The 19703-nt window shown below is 32.7% G+C and overlaps 1 protein-coding gene across 2 annotated transcripts in view; it reads right to left on the bottom strand.

The window, feature by feature from the left end:
* LOC125068464 overlaps positions 1-19669 on the bottom strand; it is a 66532-nt gene extending 46863 nt beyond the window's left edge. For both annotated transcript variants that reach the window (XM_047677596.1, XM_047677597.1), the window contains exons 1-2: positions 19474-19669; positions 19244-19392 (exon numbers count right to left, since the gene is read on the bottom strand). In XM_047677596.1, the coding sequence (XP_047533552.1) occupies positions 19244-19392; positions 19474-19522 (198 nt within the window). In that variant the 5' untranslated portion in view covers positions 19523-19669. The remainder of the gene's footprint in view (positions 1-19243; positions 19393-19473) is intronic.
* Between the last annotated feature and the right edge of the window lie 34 nt (positions 19670-19703).

Raw genomic sequence — 19703 nt, 5'->3', positions numbered from 1 at the left:
CATAAGTACTGCTACTAATTGTATCTAGTTATATACCCAATTTGTATATAATCTATTTGAATTTGCTTCTTAATTATATACTGCTATTATCGTTTATTCCGCTGGTCTGTGTGATTGAGACGTTATTATATACAATCATATCTCCACTAAAGTTATGTACAGATTACACGATTATATGCAGGTTTATTTACATCGCTAAAAAAAAACTTATAACAAAAAATAATATTGTATCAATTTTAGGGTTGAGACGCAAGGTGACTTGATGTAAAGGATATGCTTTTTTAGGCACCAGTCTCCGCAGATATTTGACGATAATGTACCTAGCCGATAAGACTTGTACTCAAGTCAAAAGATTAATGTCCTTGTATACTTTAAAACTATCAAAACGATTAGTTTATAACATTTATTTTGTTTTGTAAAATATATTTGGACAGATGGCGCTTTATCTGTATATAAAAAAATCCCTATTTCCCCTTGGATGACTCGAGAAAGAGACCACCGATATCATTCATTTTAAAAAAAAATAATCTTAATACTTTGTAGAAAGTTCTTGCGAAAACAAACATTAAGGAAAATGCGCAGAAAAGACCATTATTTATGTTTATTAGCAGTTTATGCATGTTTTCTATTAGCGACTGCGAGTCAAATGTTTATTAGTGACTTAAACAAATAATACTGTGACTATTCATAGCTAAGACAGGACGAGGTCTGTACTTAAGTAGTGCAACAAACGCGAAAAATAGTATCGTACTTCGATCCTGGCAAGGAAATTTGAATATTATCCCTTTAATGGATCCAGAGGCGAGCCACCAGTAATCAGTATTTATTTTTACGAGAAGTCAAAGGTTAATAGCGGATATCTTCTTATATATAAAAATCCAAAGACATAACATTTTTGTCTTTTGTTTACCAATTTCTTTGTTTGTTCGGCATTCAAAAAACAAAAAAGAAATAAAACTGAATAAAATATGCAAATATTGCAAAATGTTTTCCTGAAAATTTAAATATCGATTACGTTTGAATTTCGAACGCTTAGCGAACACTAGTAAATAAAAAAGAGAGTATAATTACCGTCGGTTAGTACCCATTGAATCTGAAAGGATCGTCGCCTATGGGTGTATGACTCTATTCAATGAAACCGTCTGCCCAGAGCACGCCCAGCCGCCTTCATAAATAGTTTACATGGATGAATTGCGATTTAGATGTATGATAAAACAAAGCACGTCATTAAAAGCAAAACTAACATCCTTGTAATTGCAATAAAAATACGTTTACTGTTATATCCGTTTAATTCATTCATATTAAATTAATAGACCTGTTTACGGAAGATCTTTTAATATACCATGATGCGAGCTATTACAAAATAGTATTACAATTGTAACAGTTCGCAACACGGCTGTGCTAGGGCATTCCGTCCCCTTAAGGTTTGTAACATATTCCACCAGGCAGCGGGTTGGTGGATACCCGCACTTTCCTGTGCATGTTTCCATCCATCGCTAAATACGAGGTAAATTACAAACACAAATTGTGCCTGGTTTTTTTGTGTTTGTAACAATCGTCGTTTAAGACCCATGTCTTCTATCCACAGTGCCATGCGGACCCACATATTTATTAATAATTTAAAAAGTGTAATTTCTTTAAAAAAACTTCTGTATTAACTGTACAAATATTTTTTTTTTATGATATAGGGGGCAAACGATCAGGAGGCTCACCTGATGGAAAGTGATTACCACCGCCCATGGACATCTGCAACACCAGGGGGGTTACAGGTGCGTTGCCGGCCTTTAAGAAATAAGTACGCTCTTTTCTTGAAGGTTCCCAAGTCGTATCGGTTCGGAAAAACCGCCGGCGAAAGCTGGTTCCACAGAGTGGTTGTGCGAGGCAGAAAATGCCTTAAAAATCGCGCTGTTGTGGATTTACGGACATCTAAGTGGTGCGGGTGAAATTTAGAATTTTGTCGAGATGTCCGAAGGTGAAATTCAGCTGCCGGGATTAATCCAAACAATTCTTCGGAACACTCCCCGTGGAAAATTCCAACTTCTCTACGCAAAGCCAAAGGATCGAGCAGATCGTCGATAATTCGAGCTGCTCTATTAATTAATTAATTAAAATTAAACAAACGTACGAATATATACAAAAGACAGTTCATCCGATATAATTGCAATTTAAATTTACGGTCAATACATTACAAAACTAATCAACCAGATATTCAAGATCATTATACAATTTTGATTGTGTTGCAGAATCGTCAACGACGTTTAATAAAATCATTATCAAACCATCTTCATAGGAACAGCATGTTAGTGTACCACTGCTAGGCAAATACCTTCTTACGTTCGAAGGAACAGTTTGAAGCGTATGAATAGTAAAAGGTGGAACCAGACTGGATGCGTTTGTTAAGTTGTGGCGCTTTTGGATCTTTGGGTGATGTAATGTTTTATAATGATATAAGATTTTTTGAAGCACTTAAAATCTGAAATGTTCAACTAATGTTCTCAATCGATGATTGATTTTTTATATAATGTAGTTTGAGATCTAAAATCAACGAATTAGTACATCGGTCGACATGAAAGTATAGGAAGACTTTCACCGTTAAATGAAAAAAAAAAAACCACTAATAAGTTGTAACTAATAAATACTATTTTTCGAATGGTAATTTAGGCTTTTATCTGACCTTTCCCGGGTAGAATATATTTAGTTTTCTCGTTATAACCATCCTAAATGCCTAATTATTTCGTCTAATTAAAAATCAATAAATATAGGCAATGTAGCCACCAAACAGTTATGACATTTTTACATTAATCGCTCAAAAGTAAAGTCTAACGAAGTCAATATTGCAGATTCTATGCTTTACTCAGATTTTTAGACATTGTTAATGTTTGTAAATCCATCAAAACTTTAATAACTTTAATATTTTTTTGTATTATTGTATAATTTTTATGGTAAAACAAGTTTCTGAATCACACTAACGTTTGGATTACCGAAATTTATATATTGGGAATTTTCAAACATAGAGAACAAATATGGAAAAATTCGGACCACGTGCCATGTTAAAAAAGTGCCCACCGGAACTACGGAAGTGTTTTTTTTTTAGATCATGAGTATAGATAGCGTTCACATTTACGAAAAAAAGTTTCCTTATAAATTCCCATAACAATATTTAAAAAAAATACTTTTGTTTCCAGACATATATTTAGTTTGTCATAGCTTAGTGGTTACATTAGATAGTAAAACGAGTCAGCTAATCAGACATGAAGTTCTGAAACAATAGTGCAATCGGTACCACGCTAACGCATTCGACCTTGTCGCAATGCTCTTGTGTAACCATGAATGAGTTCCAACAGGAAATGTTAGAGACAACGACATGATATTCGAAATAATTGTAACCTCAATAGCATAATGGGAGATGGACCAAATAAATGTGTCGCTGGAACGAAACTACTAACGTCATATACCACCAGATATATGACAATATAATATACATACAGATATAATGAACATACCAAAATATACATTTATTAGGGAATCCGTGATGGTCAGCACCACAAGGAGATGGAGAGGTAAATTTTCATATCCTTTACTTGTTGTACATTTATAATTCATCACATGCTTGTTGGTGAAAGAAAACATAGCTAGGAAAAGTTTGTGTGAGGGATGAAAATTTGCAGATCATTGTGAGGAAATCTCCATGTATCGGATAAATATCTACCACAGCGCCAAGGAATGAGGCCGGATCCGAAGTAGGACATTTACGGGCGTGGTTACTTTAAATTTACATTAAGTAATACTTGGTATGTAAGGCTAGTCATATATATATATATATATATATATATATATATATATATATGCTATTTAATTTTTTTAACCAACTACAGACATTGACGCTTCAAAGAAGAGTATTTTTTATCCTTTCACTGCCAACCACGGAAATTACATTAGCAGCCTGTAAATTTCCCACTGCTGGGCTAAGGCTTTCTCTCCCTTTGAGTAGGTTTGGAGCATATTCCACCACGCTGCTCCAATGAGGGTTGGTGGAATACACATGTGACAGAATTGCGTTGAAATTAGACACATGCAAGTTTCCTCACGATGTTTTCCTTCACTGCTGAATACGAGATGAATTTTAAACACAAATTACGTCTGTATCGTGTTATGAAAAAGAATAAAGAAAGGACGATATTCAAATCTTCAAATGAAAATGTCCAGAAAATACTCCCTTGCTTATTTATCCGTGCATTGCATGATGAGAAATGGTCGGACAAAATGATAAAAATAGTTATGTTCTCGGTTTAAGCTTATGGGCCTGATAGCCCAGTGAAAATACCACGATAAATCCGGGTAAGCACAGACTTGCTCGCTTTTGTTTTTCGACCACACCACACTACCACATATAAATCTATGATACTTGGGTTTGGGTGTTTGAGGTGCCGTCGTAACTTCCGATTTTTCATAACACAAGTGCTTTAGCTACTTACACTGGGATCAGAGTAATGTATGTGATATTGTCCAATATTTATTTATTATATATAAATATAATGAAATGTATATATTCTGTACGGAAATCGTTTGAGAATTTTTCATCATCTTCATATTTTTATTTTGTTTTATAAGACACATCTAATAATGTTTTTTACGACACTATTAAAAATAATTTATGATGATGACGATGATGACGTCGCCCTAACCGATTACAATCATGGCGGCCAATCTTCAAGGCAGAATAGCCAACAACGCAGGACGTATCATAGTGCACAAGTGTACGCCCAAACACAAGTGCACTTGCTATTTATTCTCATAACCTGATGGGATGGCAAAACCGACAAGACCGGAAAGAATTCGAGCACACGTCTTTACGTTCAAGGGAGCTTCACTCGGATTATTTTCGACAAACAAACCCGATAAGTTTATATTGGTTTGAACCCATGATCTCGGAATCTGCGGCCTTATATCTAGCCACTACACCAACGAGGCCTTCAAATCGAAATCGAAACAATCTTATAGAAACGAACACCTCCCGGAGGACGGAAGGACGTGTTGACTTTGTGTAGTCGGAAACATATTGTTGTAAGTCTACCTTTACTTCGATTGTATATACAATGCTTGGCGTTACATAGTATGACGCAACTACAAGAATTCTAACTTTGTTCTAACAGACCGAAGACAGTCTCGAACGTTATTAATAAACAAATGGAAAACTAAATATTTATATTTGGTATTATTAGAAGTAAGTACGTGCATAAAGTGAATGAGACGATACTAGCAACTTGTTAAGTGACATTGACGATACTATACAAATATTAAAAAAAACTTAATTCATCACACGAAAAAAGGTACCGAGTAGGTACTTATATATAATAAATAACGAGAACGAAACAAAATGGACTCGTCGAATTATAAAAGAACTCGTCGAATCTGAATCGAACTGGTATATTCTGTCAACTAAATTGGAGATAATCAACGCTACATCACAATATTTTGTCTCTCTCACAAATAATAAGACGAAATGGGAAGATGATAGTTGAATACAAAGTGCTATGCAAGTATTTTGAATGAGGGTTAGCGAAAATTGTACAATGGAATTATTCCATTGGCAACGCTTGTGCAAAATACCGAATGTACCTAAATTGATTTTGAAATAAGTTCGGAATATATTTTTAAGAATAATTGGGAGATCATTTTTTTTTATTTCTGTTGGTAGCACGTATTATTTTTACACCACGCCTTGTCTCATTTTTATTAATTACATAATCTTTAACCACGTTAATTTATTATCAGACTAGTTTTAAATCTGCGATAATTGCAAAACAAGTTTATTCTCTTCCAAACAAATCGATCCAACGACAAATTTTAATTTAAACGATAACAACTTATTACTAAAAACTTTATTTTTGTACACCACTACATAAAAATCGCATATCGAAAATAGCGTAATTTGGAATAACATTGACGAAAAGGTTAAAAAAAAAAAACAATTTTATTTTTAATTCGCCGTAAGCATTAACTCATAATAAAACATTTTTAAACATGAAACCTCTTTGCGTCCTTCAAATAACTTGTCACGGATCGTTAAACTGTTAACATTTTAATAAGACATGGAAAAGTTAAAATCTTAGACCGTTTTTTTTATACTTAATCAACCGTCTTGATTCTAACGTACATGAGCAATGTCAACATCCATGGTCAAAGGTGAAATTAGTCATCAGTAATTTAAAAAAAAAATTCTAACCAAAAACAAAGAAATAGTAACAATAGAAAAGGCATGCAAAGAATTACTAATATTCCTACTTTTCATGTCCTCTCCGTGACATTGTCGAAATGTACTATTAAGTACAGAGTTAGTAATATTATTAAATATTTATTAGTATAATAATAGCTTTTTTTGTTATCTTTGTCAAATTCTAAGCTTTTTATATAGAAATTTGTTTATCGTGTATTATAATCTACTTTTGTTAAGCAAATAGACAGTACACAATATATCAGATACATTTTGATTATAATTATTTATGTTTAAATTATAAGTGTTCACCATATGCATTCTTAAATAAATAAATAAATAAATAAAAAAATAAAAAAAAATCTTATCACTCCGAGCAAAAAAAGGGTAAAATTGGAATGGACCTATATTCCCTTTCAATTAAGATATTTCTAAAGTTAACTTAATTTCCCTTTTAATTAAACGTAGCTTGTTAGAAGGAGGTACGACAAGGGTTCAAGAACAAACCTCCAAATTTGATATTGCTAAGCGTTCCATATACCACTGTCATGTTGTGGTAGGGCTCTGTATTAACCAGTCTGGGTAGGTACCAACCACTCGTCACATATTCTACCGCCAAACAGTAATCATTTTGTTGTATTAAGTTCGAAGGATGACTGAGATAGTGTAACTACAAGCACATGGGACATTAAATGTTAGTTTCCAAGGTAGTTCACGAGGCGATTTAAGGAATAGTTAATACTTTTTTCAGCGCCAATGGTCAAGGGCGATGACGTCACGTCTTACCATAAATGACCCATTTATTTTACGAAATAGTTAATACAAAAAAATTGAAGAATGAAATAGTACTTCAATTACGTAACAACGTCTTCCACTTATATTATACTACAAAGAAAATGAGTAGTCCGTGTGTACACAGAACAACCACTTATTGTCTCCATTAGATTGCGTCTAGGAATAGGTCCAGAGAAAGGCGCCCTGTGACAACGGTGTCGCATTAAGTGGCCATTGTTATATAGAGATAGCAAGATTATTCATAAGTCAGAAGGTCTAACTCTAGCATTTTCTTTTATTTATAAGAATAAATACAACAAAATAATACATTTTCTTATCTATACTTTTAAATGAGGAGACGTTTTTTTATAACGCCTAACTGATGAGAACTGCTACAACAATATACATAAAACTTATATCAGAGAATGATACATGATACGGAGAAAGTTTTTCAACGTATTCGTATTAAAAAAAAAATAGCAAACAATAAAATTTTAGGACAACATATTATGTACGAGTATACCTTTGAATCATCATAGTACGATATATAAATATCCATCAACACAAAGTGATACAAAATCATTGTCAGTGTTGGGTCGCACTACACATGCACATGTTCGTTGCCTGTTCACATATACACACTCATTTTACTAATATACTTGCAACATGTTTTTGTGCACTGGACAAGTGCACAAAACATGTTTAGTTTCTATTGATTTTATTGGTTATCATTAACTTGGTACAAATGCAAATACATAACTACCAGTCGACCACATCATGGTTAGCGGTTACGTCTGTTAATAATAACGTTACGAGCGTTTAAATACCGCTTTCCAATAGTCCATTATTATATTATTACTAGGTAACCGTCCTTGATTCACATGGTTGGAATAAAGGGTCTCCGTGGAACGTTTTTATCGTAATAACTCTTTTGTTATACGAGATGCATGCCAGTAATGCTTCCAATCTGCATGACTTTTCCGACATCCTTAACAATTGTCATTATATTTCAGCCAATTTACTCGAACCTTTAGTAAGTTATACTTATAATTGCATCTATATATCGCTCGTGAATCACTTCGTTCACTGGTGAAGTACGACAATCCATTCCGTAGTTTTTTGATATGTATGTGACCTTCGAGTAAGCTTAAGGTTAGCAAAATATATTATTCGAGAAGTCAGGTATATAGAAGACTTCACAGAGTCGCTTCGATACAAAGATTTGAACTCTCATTTGAATAAGATTGTATGTTAAGAAAAATAATTTTCTAGAAACGTTTGGATCTGGATCATATATTTATCTATGTTACGTCCATTGTACCCTTTCAAATGGCCATCAATACATTAAGTTAGCTAATTTAGCTATTTAGTTAATACCTAACGTATTGGTATTCATACAAAAATCTAACAAATTTCGTAGATGTACGTACGAATATGTACATAAAGTAGTTTCCTTTCACAAACTTTTTATTTCATGCTATATCAAAAATCGGAGACGAACAGAAAACGTTCCTTGAACTTAAAAGTGGTGTTCACAATTTGTTTCACATAAAATGAAATATGCCAGTTCCACGTAACGATACGTTAACGATAACGTTTTTCACGGACAGTGACGTTTAATTCTTTCCATTTCATGTTGAATTTCAAAACAAATAAAAACAGGGAATACAGACAATAAACCAGTATTTATAGATAAACGAAAAATAATTTAAGGTTTTCATTATACGTAATTGTTCCACATTTAAATAGTTTTATTAAAACTATTATTTGATGATTGGATTTGGTTGTTTCTAGAAATCGACAAAGTAATATAACTTTGGAATCGGCGATAGTTTAAAATGTAATAAATTTTTAAAGTGAACATTAAAAATAGCTTGCAAAAGACCACTTGAATAAAGTATATTTTGATTTGATAATTTATTCAATTAAATATACAAATAAGTAAAAAATATAATAATAAACATTAAATAATTTTAAATAAATGTTTTTTTTTTTTTTTTTTGTGTAGATTAAAACAATCGTTGCACACGAGTGGGACGAGAATATAAAGATTGTATTTATAATACATTCCGGTGAGTGATCACTATTCGTCTGAAGAAATCAATCATATCAATATTGCTTGTTTATTGATTTTAAAAATTGTCATCAAAATAGTTTTTTTCTTTATTATGAATGAATAAAATGATCATTTGATAATCAAATTTACTATTCGAATTTCTAAAAGCTTCGAATTTCAAACGTCACCGTAGCCATCACTCGTGAAAGAGTATATAATTAGTAACTGCTCCAGATTAGGACATAAAATGACATAAATGTACATATAAGATATCTTCGAATAACATTTTCGTACTCTAATATATTTTGTTTAATTTATTTTACTTTTTAAGAAGACAGTAGCCATATTGTGAAAAAAGTTTATAACTGTAATGTATGTATTTTATAAATAGTGTTACAAAGTCGTAATTATTATAACCACTAATAAATTAATAAAACGATCATTTTATAGATTTTTTTCTACCAAATACCTATTCTTTTTTCCAACAATACACAGCCTGACCCAATGTTAGTTTAAAAACGAAACTCGCACCAGAGCTGAAAGTTTGAAACGATGAGACCGTGTAGAGCTGAATTGCATTTCCGAACAATGAATTTACGTTAAAAATCGCCTGGGGCTTATGCAAATGGCGCTCAATGTGCTAGGGCGGAATATAGAAGGCTCTTTTAGACTATTTTTCTTGACACTCTTTAACATTGTATATTGAATTTAAAATATAGTAAATTAAATTGTTCAACAATTAATTAAAATAGGTAAAATTCCTTTGATATATTTGCCATAATTATTCATATATTTGATTTTTGACAAGCAATCGCGCCTGTGTCTGCTTGTATGTACGTATGTGTGTGGAAGTGTTTATTATTAAAGACTGAAATGACGACGTCAGCCTCCGGTCTGATGTTTATAACTCTACTCACCCTTCCGATCGGAATACAGCTATATAAAATATTGATTTTTTTTATATGAGGGGTCCCCAAGGCGCAGATAAAAATCTTACTAAATTACAGGGACGAATTTGTCTCGTATTCTGATCGCTCATTTATCATCAGTGGAGCTATTATGTAAGAAAAAAATCGAAACTCATAGAAAAGATCATTTAATATCAGACAAATGTATGCAAATTTTTCAGTAATTATTATAACATTTATAAGATAAACGTATTAAAATAGCATATCACTGCACTACACTGTGGATATTCTGTAACAAGAATATCGAAAATCATCGCTGAATATAAGCGTGAATGTCAGAATGTTATATGCGACATTGACTTTAAGAAAATTATAAAATTTATCAGATACACGCATCATAATCGCGTAACACTGTAATTCAGTCGTGAACATTTCACGAGTAAGACATCAAGTCATCTTTGATCTTGCAGAATCGCACGGCTGTTTTCGACATTTCACAAGTGAGATACGATTTCTTACAGAATATAACTAATGTTGTCTCATTGTATCATCTTATAGTATATTTTCCTATCCAAAACAATTAGTATATGTACTGGTGACCAATGAATTAATTAACCAATCAATCAATATCAATTATTTTCCAGACACAGGTGATTACGAGTTAGTTTAAAAATAATTGGTACACTGTTTTACTAAAATTGTGTTTACAAATATAATCCTTAACTATATTTAATTAATATACTGTATATATAGTATTAAATCACGAACGTAAATAAGAATATATATCTACATAAAATCTATACCTTTCATGTTATCGGGATGTTTTTAACAGAGCGAGCACTTACAGTTGCTTCACAATATGTTTACAACAATATTATGTATATAACATTTTTGAAAGAAACGGTGACAATGATTGTATGGATACGAGGAGGAAAGGTAAACACTTAGTTGCTGACTTCGCAAAGTTAATACAACCTTCCTGGAGAACAGTATTCGTTACTATAATATGACTCCACAGATATCTTTAACTTGGTCTATAAAAAAATTTAAAGCTAATGTCAAAAAAACATTGATAAATAAAGCATATTACTCAATACAAGATCATATTAAAGATATTTTCATCTTAAATACTAAGCCCACGCTTTTAAGCGTACAGTTAGTATTTATTGATTTCTAGGCTTCTTCTAGTTCTTTACTAACATACTCTGTAATTAAAATGGTGAAAAATATTAACTAGTGAGTTTCTTGCCGGTTCTTCTCGGTAGAATCTACTTTCTGAACCGCTGGTAGCTTTCATTTAATACAACACTAACATGCTGATTCAAAAGTGCTTTTATGAGCCTACTTGAATAAAGAATAATTTGATGAACTTATCGAAAGTTTTTGACAAAATTAAATATATTTTTTAAATATCAAGTTAGGATAAAAAGACTAAAGTTAAGTAACAGTCACCTTGTGTACTAAGACATTATGTCCATTCTGTCTGTAGTTGACTGGCTCACTCGTCCTTCAAGAAGGAACACAAATATACCGAGTATTAAGTTTTGCTGTTCGGCGGTAGAATATCTGATGAGTAGGTGATACCTATTCAGACGGGGTTGCACGGAGGCAGATATCTAACGGAAACATGAAGGTTTCCTCAAGTTATTTTAAGTTAGGATAGCTCACCTAATATTATAAATGCAAAAGTGAGTTTATTTATTCGTTTAATACGCTTTCACCCAAGTACACAAGTGATCGTCATGATTTTTTTCATACAGATTGTCAGGGATACAGAAAAGATTAATAATACGTGCGTCTTACCAAAATGAAGCTTTCGTTTCGGCTTCTAATTGAGAGTAATTCTAGACATCTTAATAATAATATTTTTATTTAATATTCAAAATTATCATTATTGTACGGAATACATTTGAAATTGCATTCGGCTTATAATCAAATAAGCGTTTATTCAATATTTGCGGTGAATATATAAAGGATAAACTTATTACATACTATTTGAATACTGGCGTCTCGCGTGCACGACACGTAGACGTTAACGTAAATAAATTGTATTTGCAGCAACATACTGGATAGGCGACTATACGTGCTCTCTAGGGCACGGGGAACGTTAAATACGATCATGATTACGGAGCACGCAAACTTTGAAAACCAGTGTAGGCAGTTTATTAAAACAGTGTTGTGTTTTACCGACGATAGCAGAAAATTTGGTTTACCGTGGATACCGTGCATAAGTAAATTAATTGAACTAAGCGGTTACAATTCATAAAATGATATCCACATATAGTTTGATACGGTTAGCATAAAAGTATTCGAATAAGATGTATTAAATTATACGTAAATAGTAGCATCCGCGACTTCGTCCCAGTGAACAGGGAGGGGGGGGGGGGGCATGTATTCGTGTAGGTATGAAAAACCCAATGTCCTTTTTTGAGTTTCAAGCTAGCTTCATACGAATACTAATCAAATTCGGTTCAATGGTTTGGCTGTGAAATAGTAACAGACAGACAGATAAAGCCTTTATAATATTAGTATATATAACATTTATGTTATTACTCACACGCGTGTAATTGTCTATCTAAACTTATCCACCTCAGCGTTAAAAGACATGATTCTCCCTAAGTAGCAACACTCAACCGTCCTGTGCACTTTTATATGTTCTGCATTTTTTTATAACCAGCTGTAAAGTTGATTTATTGAATATTTAATATAGGAAGTTGACTCATAGTCAAACTCTTTACAATAATGTGATTGAAACTGGCACTTAAAGCCGTAGTTAAATTTAAATAATTAATATATTAGGATTCAAAAAAGACTGACAGCCGTAACAACATTTAAAAAAAAAATACACTTGTATCAATAAAGTATACTGGATATCAATCTCGGAAACGACAACACTTCAATATCTGCTTACCAATATATATTTTTTAAACAGCTTTCCTCACAAACAAAACGTCATCGAATCGTTCGCGAATATCGTAGTTAACAAATGCAATAAGAGGCAGTCACATCTGCTATAAATAGCTCTGGCTCCGAATTAAGACATCGAGCAATTCATTTTACGACCGTCCGGCCGTCCGCTTCCACGCCTTGATTCGTTACGTCTAGATTGCCCATATCAGACATGTTTTATTAGATATGGGTTCTACCAATGACGTAGCCACGTAGCCTTTAAAATTAAAGACCTTTTTTATCATATTAAAAATATTAAGCCAGAGACGTACTCACGGTCGTTTCCAACGTTATAGATGCATTTAGGAATACTCCGTTTTAGTAGATACGAATTTTACATAACGAATTTGCTTATGTCAAAAATGTAAATCGCATTTAAATTCAAAAATCATATTGTACATCGCGAAATAATTCTTTAGGTTTGATTCTTTGAATAAAATGTTCTGTGTTTTGGTCTAGATTTTTCTTGGTTGTAAGTTCGAAATGTTTGATTACATTTATTTTAGCTATCAATTATAAATTATGATCATCTATTCAGATATTATTCTAAGGTTACGATTCTGTTTCATAATTTATTCTTAACTGATATTTACATTTTGTGGCACGCTTTGTTTATTATTAAGTAATGACTACATTTAAATTATTCGCTTCTCTCTTAGTTTTTTATATGTAAGCGTGTATAACTCTATTCAGTCAAGAAGGCACACCGATATAAATGTTAGTTTATTATCGGAGTACTCTTAGATGGTAATCTATAAGTGACATTTGTACTTATAAGATGTCTTAGTGTGTGTGAAATATAGTCTCTAACTTATTCTCTTATATATATTAAATTGGTCTCATTTTGAAGAGAGCCAGCCCTAGGTCTGCCGAAAAATAAAGAGGACCCTTGATTGCAATTTATTCAATTGTTACAATTCAACAAAGAATTAATTTTAGAGAGAGGAAAAAATGTTCGAAAGTCCTACAAATCTTTTGAATAAACGCGCAGTTTCGCGAGAGATCCGCTATAATATTTATTTACATAAGATTGAAAACAGCAAAATAAGTGCAAATTTGATATTATTTGTAACTTTACTTCACTTGGTGGTAGGGCTTTGTGCAAGCCCGTCTGGGTAGGTACTACCCACTCATCAGATATTCTACCGCCAATTAACAGTACTCTGCATTGTTGTGTTCCGGTTAGAAGGGTGAGTGAGCCAGTGTAATCACAGGCACAAGGAACATAACATCTTAGTTCCCAAGGTTGGTGGTGCATAGGTGATGTAAGGAATGGTTAATATTTAAAAATTGAAAATGCTTTGCTTGATATCATAGTTTTTTTTTATAATAATGTAATGTAAAATATTGGAAAACAAGGTTTCGTCTACCTATACCTTATTTTTTAAGTAACTCTAAAATTATAATGTAAAAAATAATAATTATGGAACATTATAAGGTTTTGTAGCAGATAATCTCCGAAACTTTTACAGATTTCACTTATATAAAGTCAAGTCTCATTATTTTAACCATGGATCGAGTACGAATTTCGACCAATCAAGCACTTATTATATTAATATGTTCTTAAACAAAAAAAAAAACAGTATGTTAATATGATGCATATATTTAGAGATATAACTTAATACGCTGACGTAGTCCGAGAGAAAATTGTCGGTACAGGCTATTTTCAAACGAATTCTGCCAAAATTGAACACACAGATAAAGTAAAATACAGCAATATATACATATATACAGTTTATACCTATATTTAAAAGATAACTCGCAATTATTAATTAACGATTAAATAAATCGAAAAAATAGCAACAACTGTGGTTTGTTATAATTGTTACAAAACAATATTTTTTATCTAAATAAATTAAGATAAACATGTGAAAAAAATACGCAAGACTTGCACAATGGAATTTATCACAGGACGGGCGAATAGATACGTTGGCGAATGTTTATACCTCATTGGGTAAAAAATAGCTCGGGATAAAAGCCTTATTTCACCCTAGCGGAATGGCAGCTAGACTACAGTATAACTTTACATAGTAATTATAGCGATAGTAATACGTCGGAAATAGAGGAAATTGAGCAATTGCCGAGATATATTTCTGTATCTTCGTGTTTATATACGTAACTATTCCGGTGTGGTGTAGTAAATATGAAACTAAAACTTTTAGTTGTATATTAAAAAATTAAGTTCCGAAGAACATTTACTGAAATGTACATTATTTTTATTACTACCTTCTTTAGACTTCATCTACTGAAAGATAAAATTTTAACGAATTTTCAAACAGTCCCAAGTCCTCGTGGATAAACTTTTCAAAATCAACTTAGAAACGTGAAATCTTATGAATTTTCCGTTTAATTGTCGCGGAAACTTTGAAAAGGATAACTACTGTAACAAGATAAAAGTTTTAACGAACAATGAGTTTGGCATCGAGAGTATTGCGTTGAATTGTTATTAATTATCCTTCAATCAACGATATAATTAAACTCGTTGCGATTGGCTTTGTTCGATTCAAAATCATATTGGCGATGTATTATTTGATCGGTGTATAATTTATTCGGGCTCATAGCTTTAATGCACCAGCCTGTAAATGTGCTCCTGCTAGATTTAGACCTTCTCTGTTATTGAGGAAAAAGTTTGGAACCTGTTCCACCACGCTGGCGGGATACAAAATAGGCAAAATTTCATCCAAAACTGCTTATGCTAATAACTTGACCATCGAGCACGAAATTAATTATTATTACAAATTAAGCGCATAGCAGTCGTAGGTGTGTATGGTCCTGTGTTGAATCCGCTTTCTTCGGTTAAGATTCACGTGTTCTAAACCACTGTATGGACGACTTCCGTGGTCGAGTAGTGTGTACACCGGTTTTCATGGGTACGCCACTCCGAGGTCCCGGGTTCGATTCCCGACCGAGGCGATTTAGAAAGAGTTCATTAGTTTTCTATGTTGTCTTGGGTCTGGATGTATGTGGTGCCGTCGTTACTTCTGATTTTCCATAACACAAGTGCTTTCGCTACTTACATTGGGATCAGAGTAATGTATGTGATGTTGTCCAATATTTATTAATATTTATTAATTATATTTATTTATTTATTTACTGTATTAGACAGTTGCAATTCATCTTTATACATATTTAACTATATAATATTATGTTATAATATGTCATTTACTTCTCAGATTCATACCGATCCTTGCTTCGATTTTCTTCTTCTTCTTAAATAAATTCAAATAATCATTTAATAGAAGGCATTTGAGAATTTTTATGGTATAGGTAGGCGGACGAACAAATGGGCTACCCTATGGTAACTGGTCCCTACCACCCATAGACAATGGAGCTGTGAGAAATACCCATTCCTTACAACCCCAACGCGCCACCAAACTTGGGAACTAAGATTTTACGTCCCTGTCACATTGGCTTGCACAAAGCCCTACCACCAAGTATAATAAGTAACTAATGAGTCTCTTGGCGATTTTTCAGTTAATACTTTAACAAAGAATTCTTTATTCCTGCCGATTATGTCTGTCTATAAAGGTCTGTCAAAGAGAGTCCAGCGGGACCAGTACATGGGCACAACAACGGCTAAGTAATCTGCTGGAGTTCTTCGATCAGCAAGCCAAATTATGATTATTGTCTGGTTACCAACGAGCGATGTGTCCGACCATGAAAATCTTTCGGTAGGATTGTCGTTGAATCTGATTCACATCAACTATGACTATTACAGCAACAAAAATGTGAGTTAATATAGTTTCTAAAGAAATATTTATGAACTGAAAAAATATTAAATAGTTATTTTTACTATTAAATAATGTTTGAAATAAGTAACATGTATACGTATAGCATTTTAAATGTTAAAACACCGTCAGTTCGTTTGCTATAATTATGACTCAAACAATAAACCGATCGTAATGAAAACATAAAGGTAGCGTATGACATAAGAATTATAAATAAAGGGATTAATGGAAAAAAATGTATTTGACGAAGGTACGGGGAACAGGTCGTCGTATATATTTCATCGTAACGGGTGTGTATTAAAAGCCGGGATATAATAATTTCACTAGAGACAGAAATGCCAAGGCTTTGATCATATCACTTTGTCATTGTTATTCGTATTATCATGTGTTTTTATATTTACCGTACACTGTTTCGTACTTTAAAAAATTGCGCTCGCAATGTGAATTCAATATATTTTGGAATTATTAAAGAATTAATAATATAAAACGTCATACAAACATACCGATTAAGGGATTATTTAGTGCAATAATATATTGTAGGTATAAAAGTTAATCGAAATAAAAGTTATTAGTAAGTACATACATAGAACATAAGTCATAACGTTAAGAATATATTTGTGTAAATAAATTCGTACATTTTCCTTTTAAGCAATATATGGCAATTTAAAAATTGGTCCCGTTTTAAAATCGAGACAATGTTAATTCAGCTGAACAAAGCTGGTCTCGTTCGATCGATCCTACGTTCCAAACGGCGATTGTTATCATTTCCGCTATAAGGTAGGGTCCGAGTGTAGAGGCACTTGGCAAAGCATTGAACCTTATATAAAGCCTTGCTTAAGTAACACTAGCGTACTACATACTTCTAGAAATACAGTAAGTCTACAACACACATATACAATTTTATTTAGTGCAAGATATTCTACAGCAAACTTGGTATTGTTGTGTTCCGGTGTACAGGGCGAGCGAGCCCGTATAACTACAGGCGCAAGGGACATAGCATCTTATCTCCCAAAGTTGTTGGCGCATTGGTGATGTAAGGAATGATTATTATTTATCAATATCTATAAGCTTGAGCTTATAACGCCTACCATCAAGTGGCTCATTTGGCCGTCCCAAGCGGACCTATTACATTAAAAAAAAAACTACATAAATCTTTAAATTATTTTTGGTGATGTACACACAAATTTAGTCCAGCTATGATTATGATGATATGAAGCATTCAAATATTTGTTCTGAAGTTCGACGTGCGATGGGCGACAAGGTTAACAAGGAGAGATTTGCAGGGGTAAATGTAGCCTCACACAACGCGTACAGAGCTTAGATTGTATCCTGACCGAAGACACATGGCTCTCGGAAATTCAATCATTGAACGTTTCTATCTTGGTCCATTAAACTATACGTAGTTGTAGCACGATTTTATAACCATTTATTATAGTGAACGCTTCAAATTCCTTTACAACTGATTAATCCTTTGGGTGTCATAAGTCTAGATTAAATCGAGCGTTAAATGTCTTAATCTAAATGGAAAATTTATATTGGACTCTGGGATATTGATCTTAACACCAGTGTTCGCCGTTTTTGTTACATTTTGCAATGTAAACTTTATTTGGCGCGAAAGACTATATCGATATTATTATCTTACAGATTTTTTTATGATATGGGTAGGGGGACGAGCTAATGTAAGTGGTCACCCATAGACAATATTGCTATAAGAAATATTAATCATTTCTTACATCAACAATGTGCCACCAATCTTGAAAACTAAGATTTTATGCCGGTCCTTGCGCCTGTAGTTTAGAACACAACAATCCTTAGTACTTGGCGGTACTCCGGCGGTAGAATCTCTGATGAGTGGTACCTACCTAAATGAGCTTGCTTGGAATACACATACAAAGTGATTTTAAAAATCTAGTAATAAAGTATATCTGTATAAAGTATGGTACTTATTATAATTCTATGTGATGTACATTATAAACAGATGGGTAAAATTCGCAACGGGCGATAATTATAAAGATAATTACGTTCGGTTTTTTTTGCGTTTAGTTACCTACCTACCATTTGTGTGCAAAAACATAAATTTAATATGCGAAGTGAAGTGTTCACAGGTGTTTCGTTTCAATACCCCAGGTATGTTATGTGAGCAAATAATATTTTTATTGTGTTAAAAAATATATTAAATCGTACAATGTAATTTATAGTGGATTGTGGACATTGATCCATTCAATAATAAAAGGTAAATATTAAACAATGTACTTTTTTCCTAACAATGCGACGTATTTTTATTTCATTTAGTTTTTGTGTCTTTATATTCGAATACTTACAAATACTTCTACGAATTATTTACACAGTATCATTTATTGTATATCTGATTTAAGTGAACGATAAAAATAACCTTTGCAACACATTTAGTAGCCAATTAGAATCGTTATAAAAAGTTGTCCAATTAAAATGATTAAAAGACAGTTGCTGGTGAGACTAAATATTTTTTATATAACTTTGATTGCTCGAGTTCTTACCTAGATTACTTACTTTGGTAAAAAATAATAGTATAGAATAGTAAGAAAGGAAATATTTTTAGTGTATATACACATAATGATAATTATGAATGACTTACCAAAACTTCGTGGTGAGTTCGGTTTCCTCTGTAGACCCACTGGACGTTAGTGGGCAGTTTCAGCAGACTGCCACAAGGAATGGTCACGTTCGTTCCCTTGTCTGCGGCTACTTGCCGAATCTCCACTTCTTCACCTTGGACCCGAAGAACTATTGCAGAAATAAAATTAAGAATTATAAAAACACGAAACACCGTCAACTTTAATATCAATTTAATTCAAATTTATTTACCTTCTATTCCAAGGCAGAACAGAGGAACCAATATACGTTTGAGAAACATCCTACTATTTCTACATCTAAACTCTAAGAAAAAAATCCACAATCACTACCTAGTCGTGAAGTATAAAAGATTTTTTTCTAACTAGTTTATTTACATTACACGGAATTAAAACGACGGAAGGCGAAATAATAGGAAACAACTCTCACAACAAACGTCTTCACTCCATTGATAAAAGTCATAG

Source organism: Vanessa atalanta, chromosome 13 (genome assembly GCF_905147765.1).
Source record: "Vanessa atalanta chromosome 13, ilVanAtal1.2, whole genome shotgun sequence".
Taxonomy (NCBI): domain Eukaryota; kingdom Metazoa; phylum Arthropoda; class Insecta; order Lepidoptera; family Nymphalidae; genus Vanessa; species Vanessa atalanta.
Note: the sequence above shows the minus strand (reverse complement) of the source record. Positions and strands in the feature narration are given on the sequence as shown.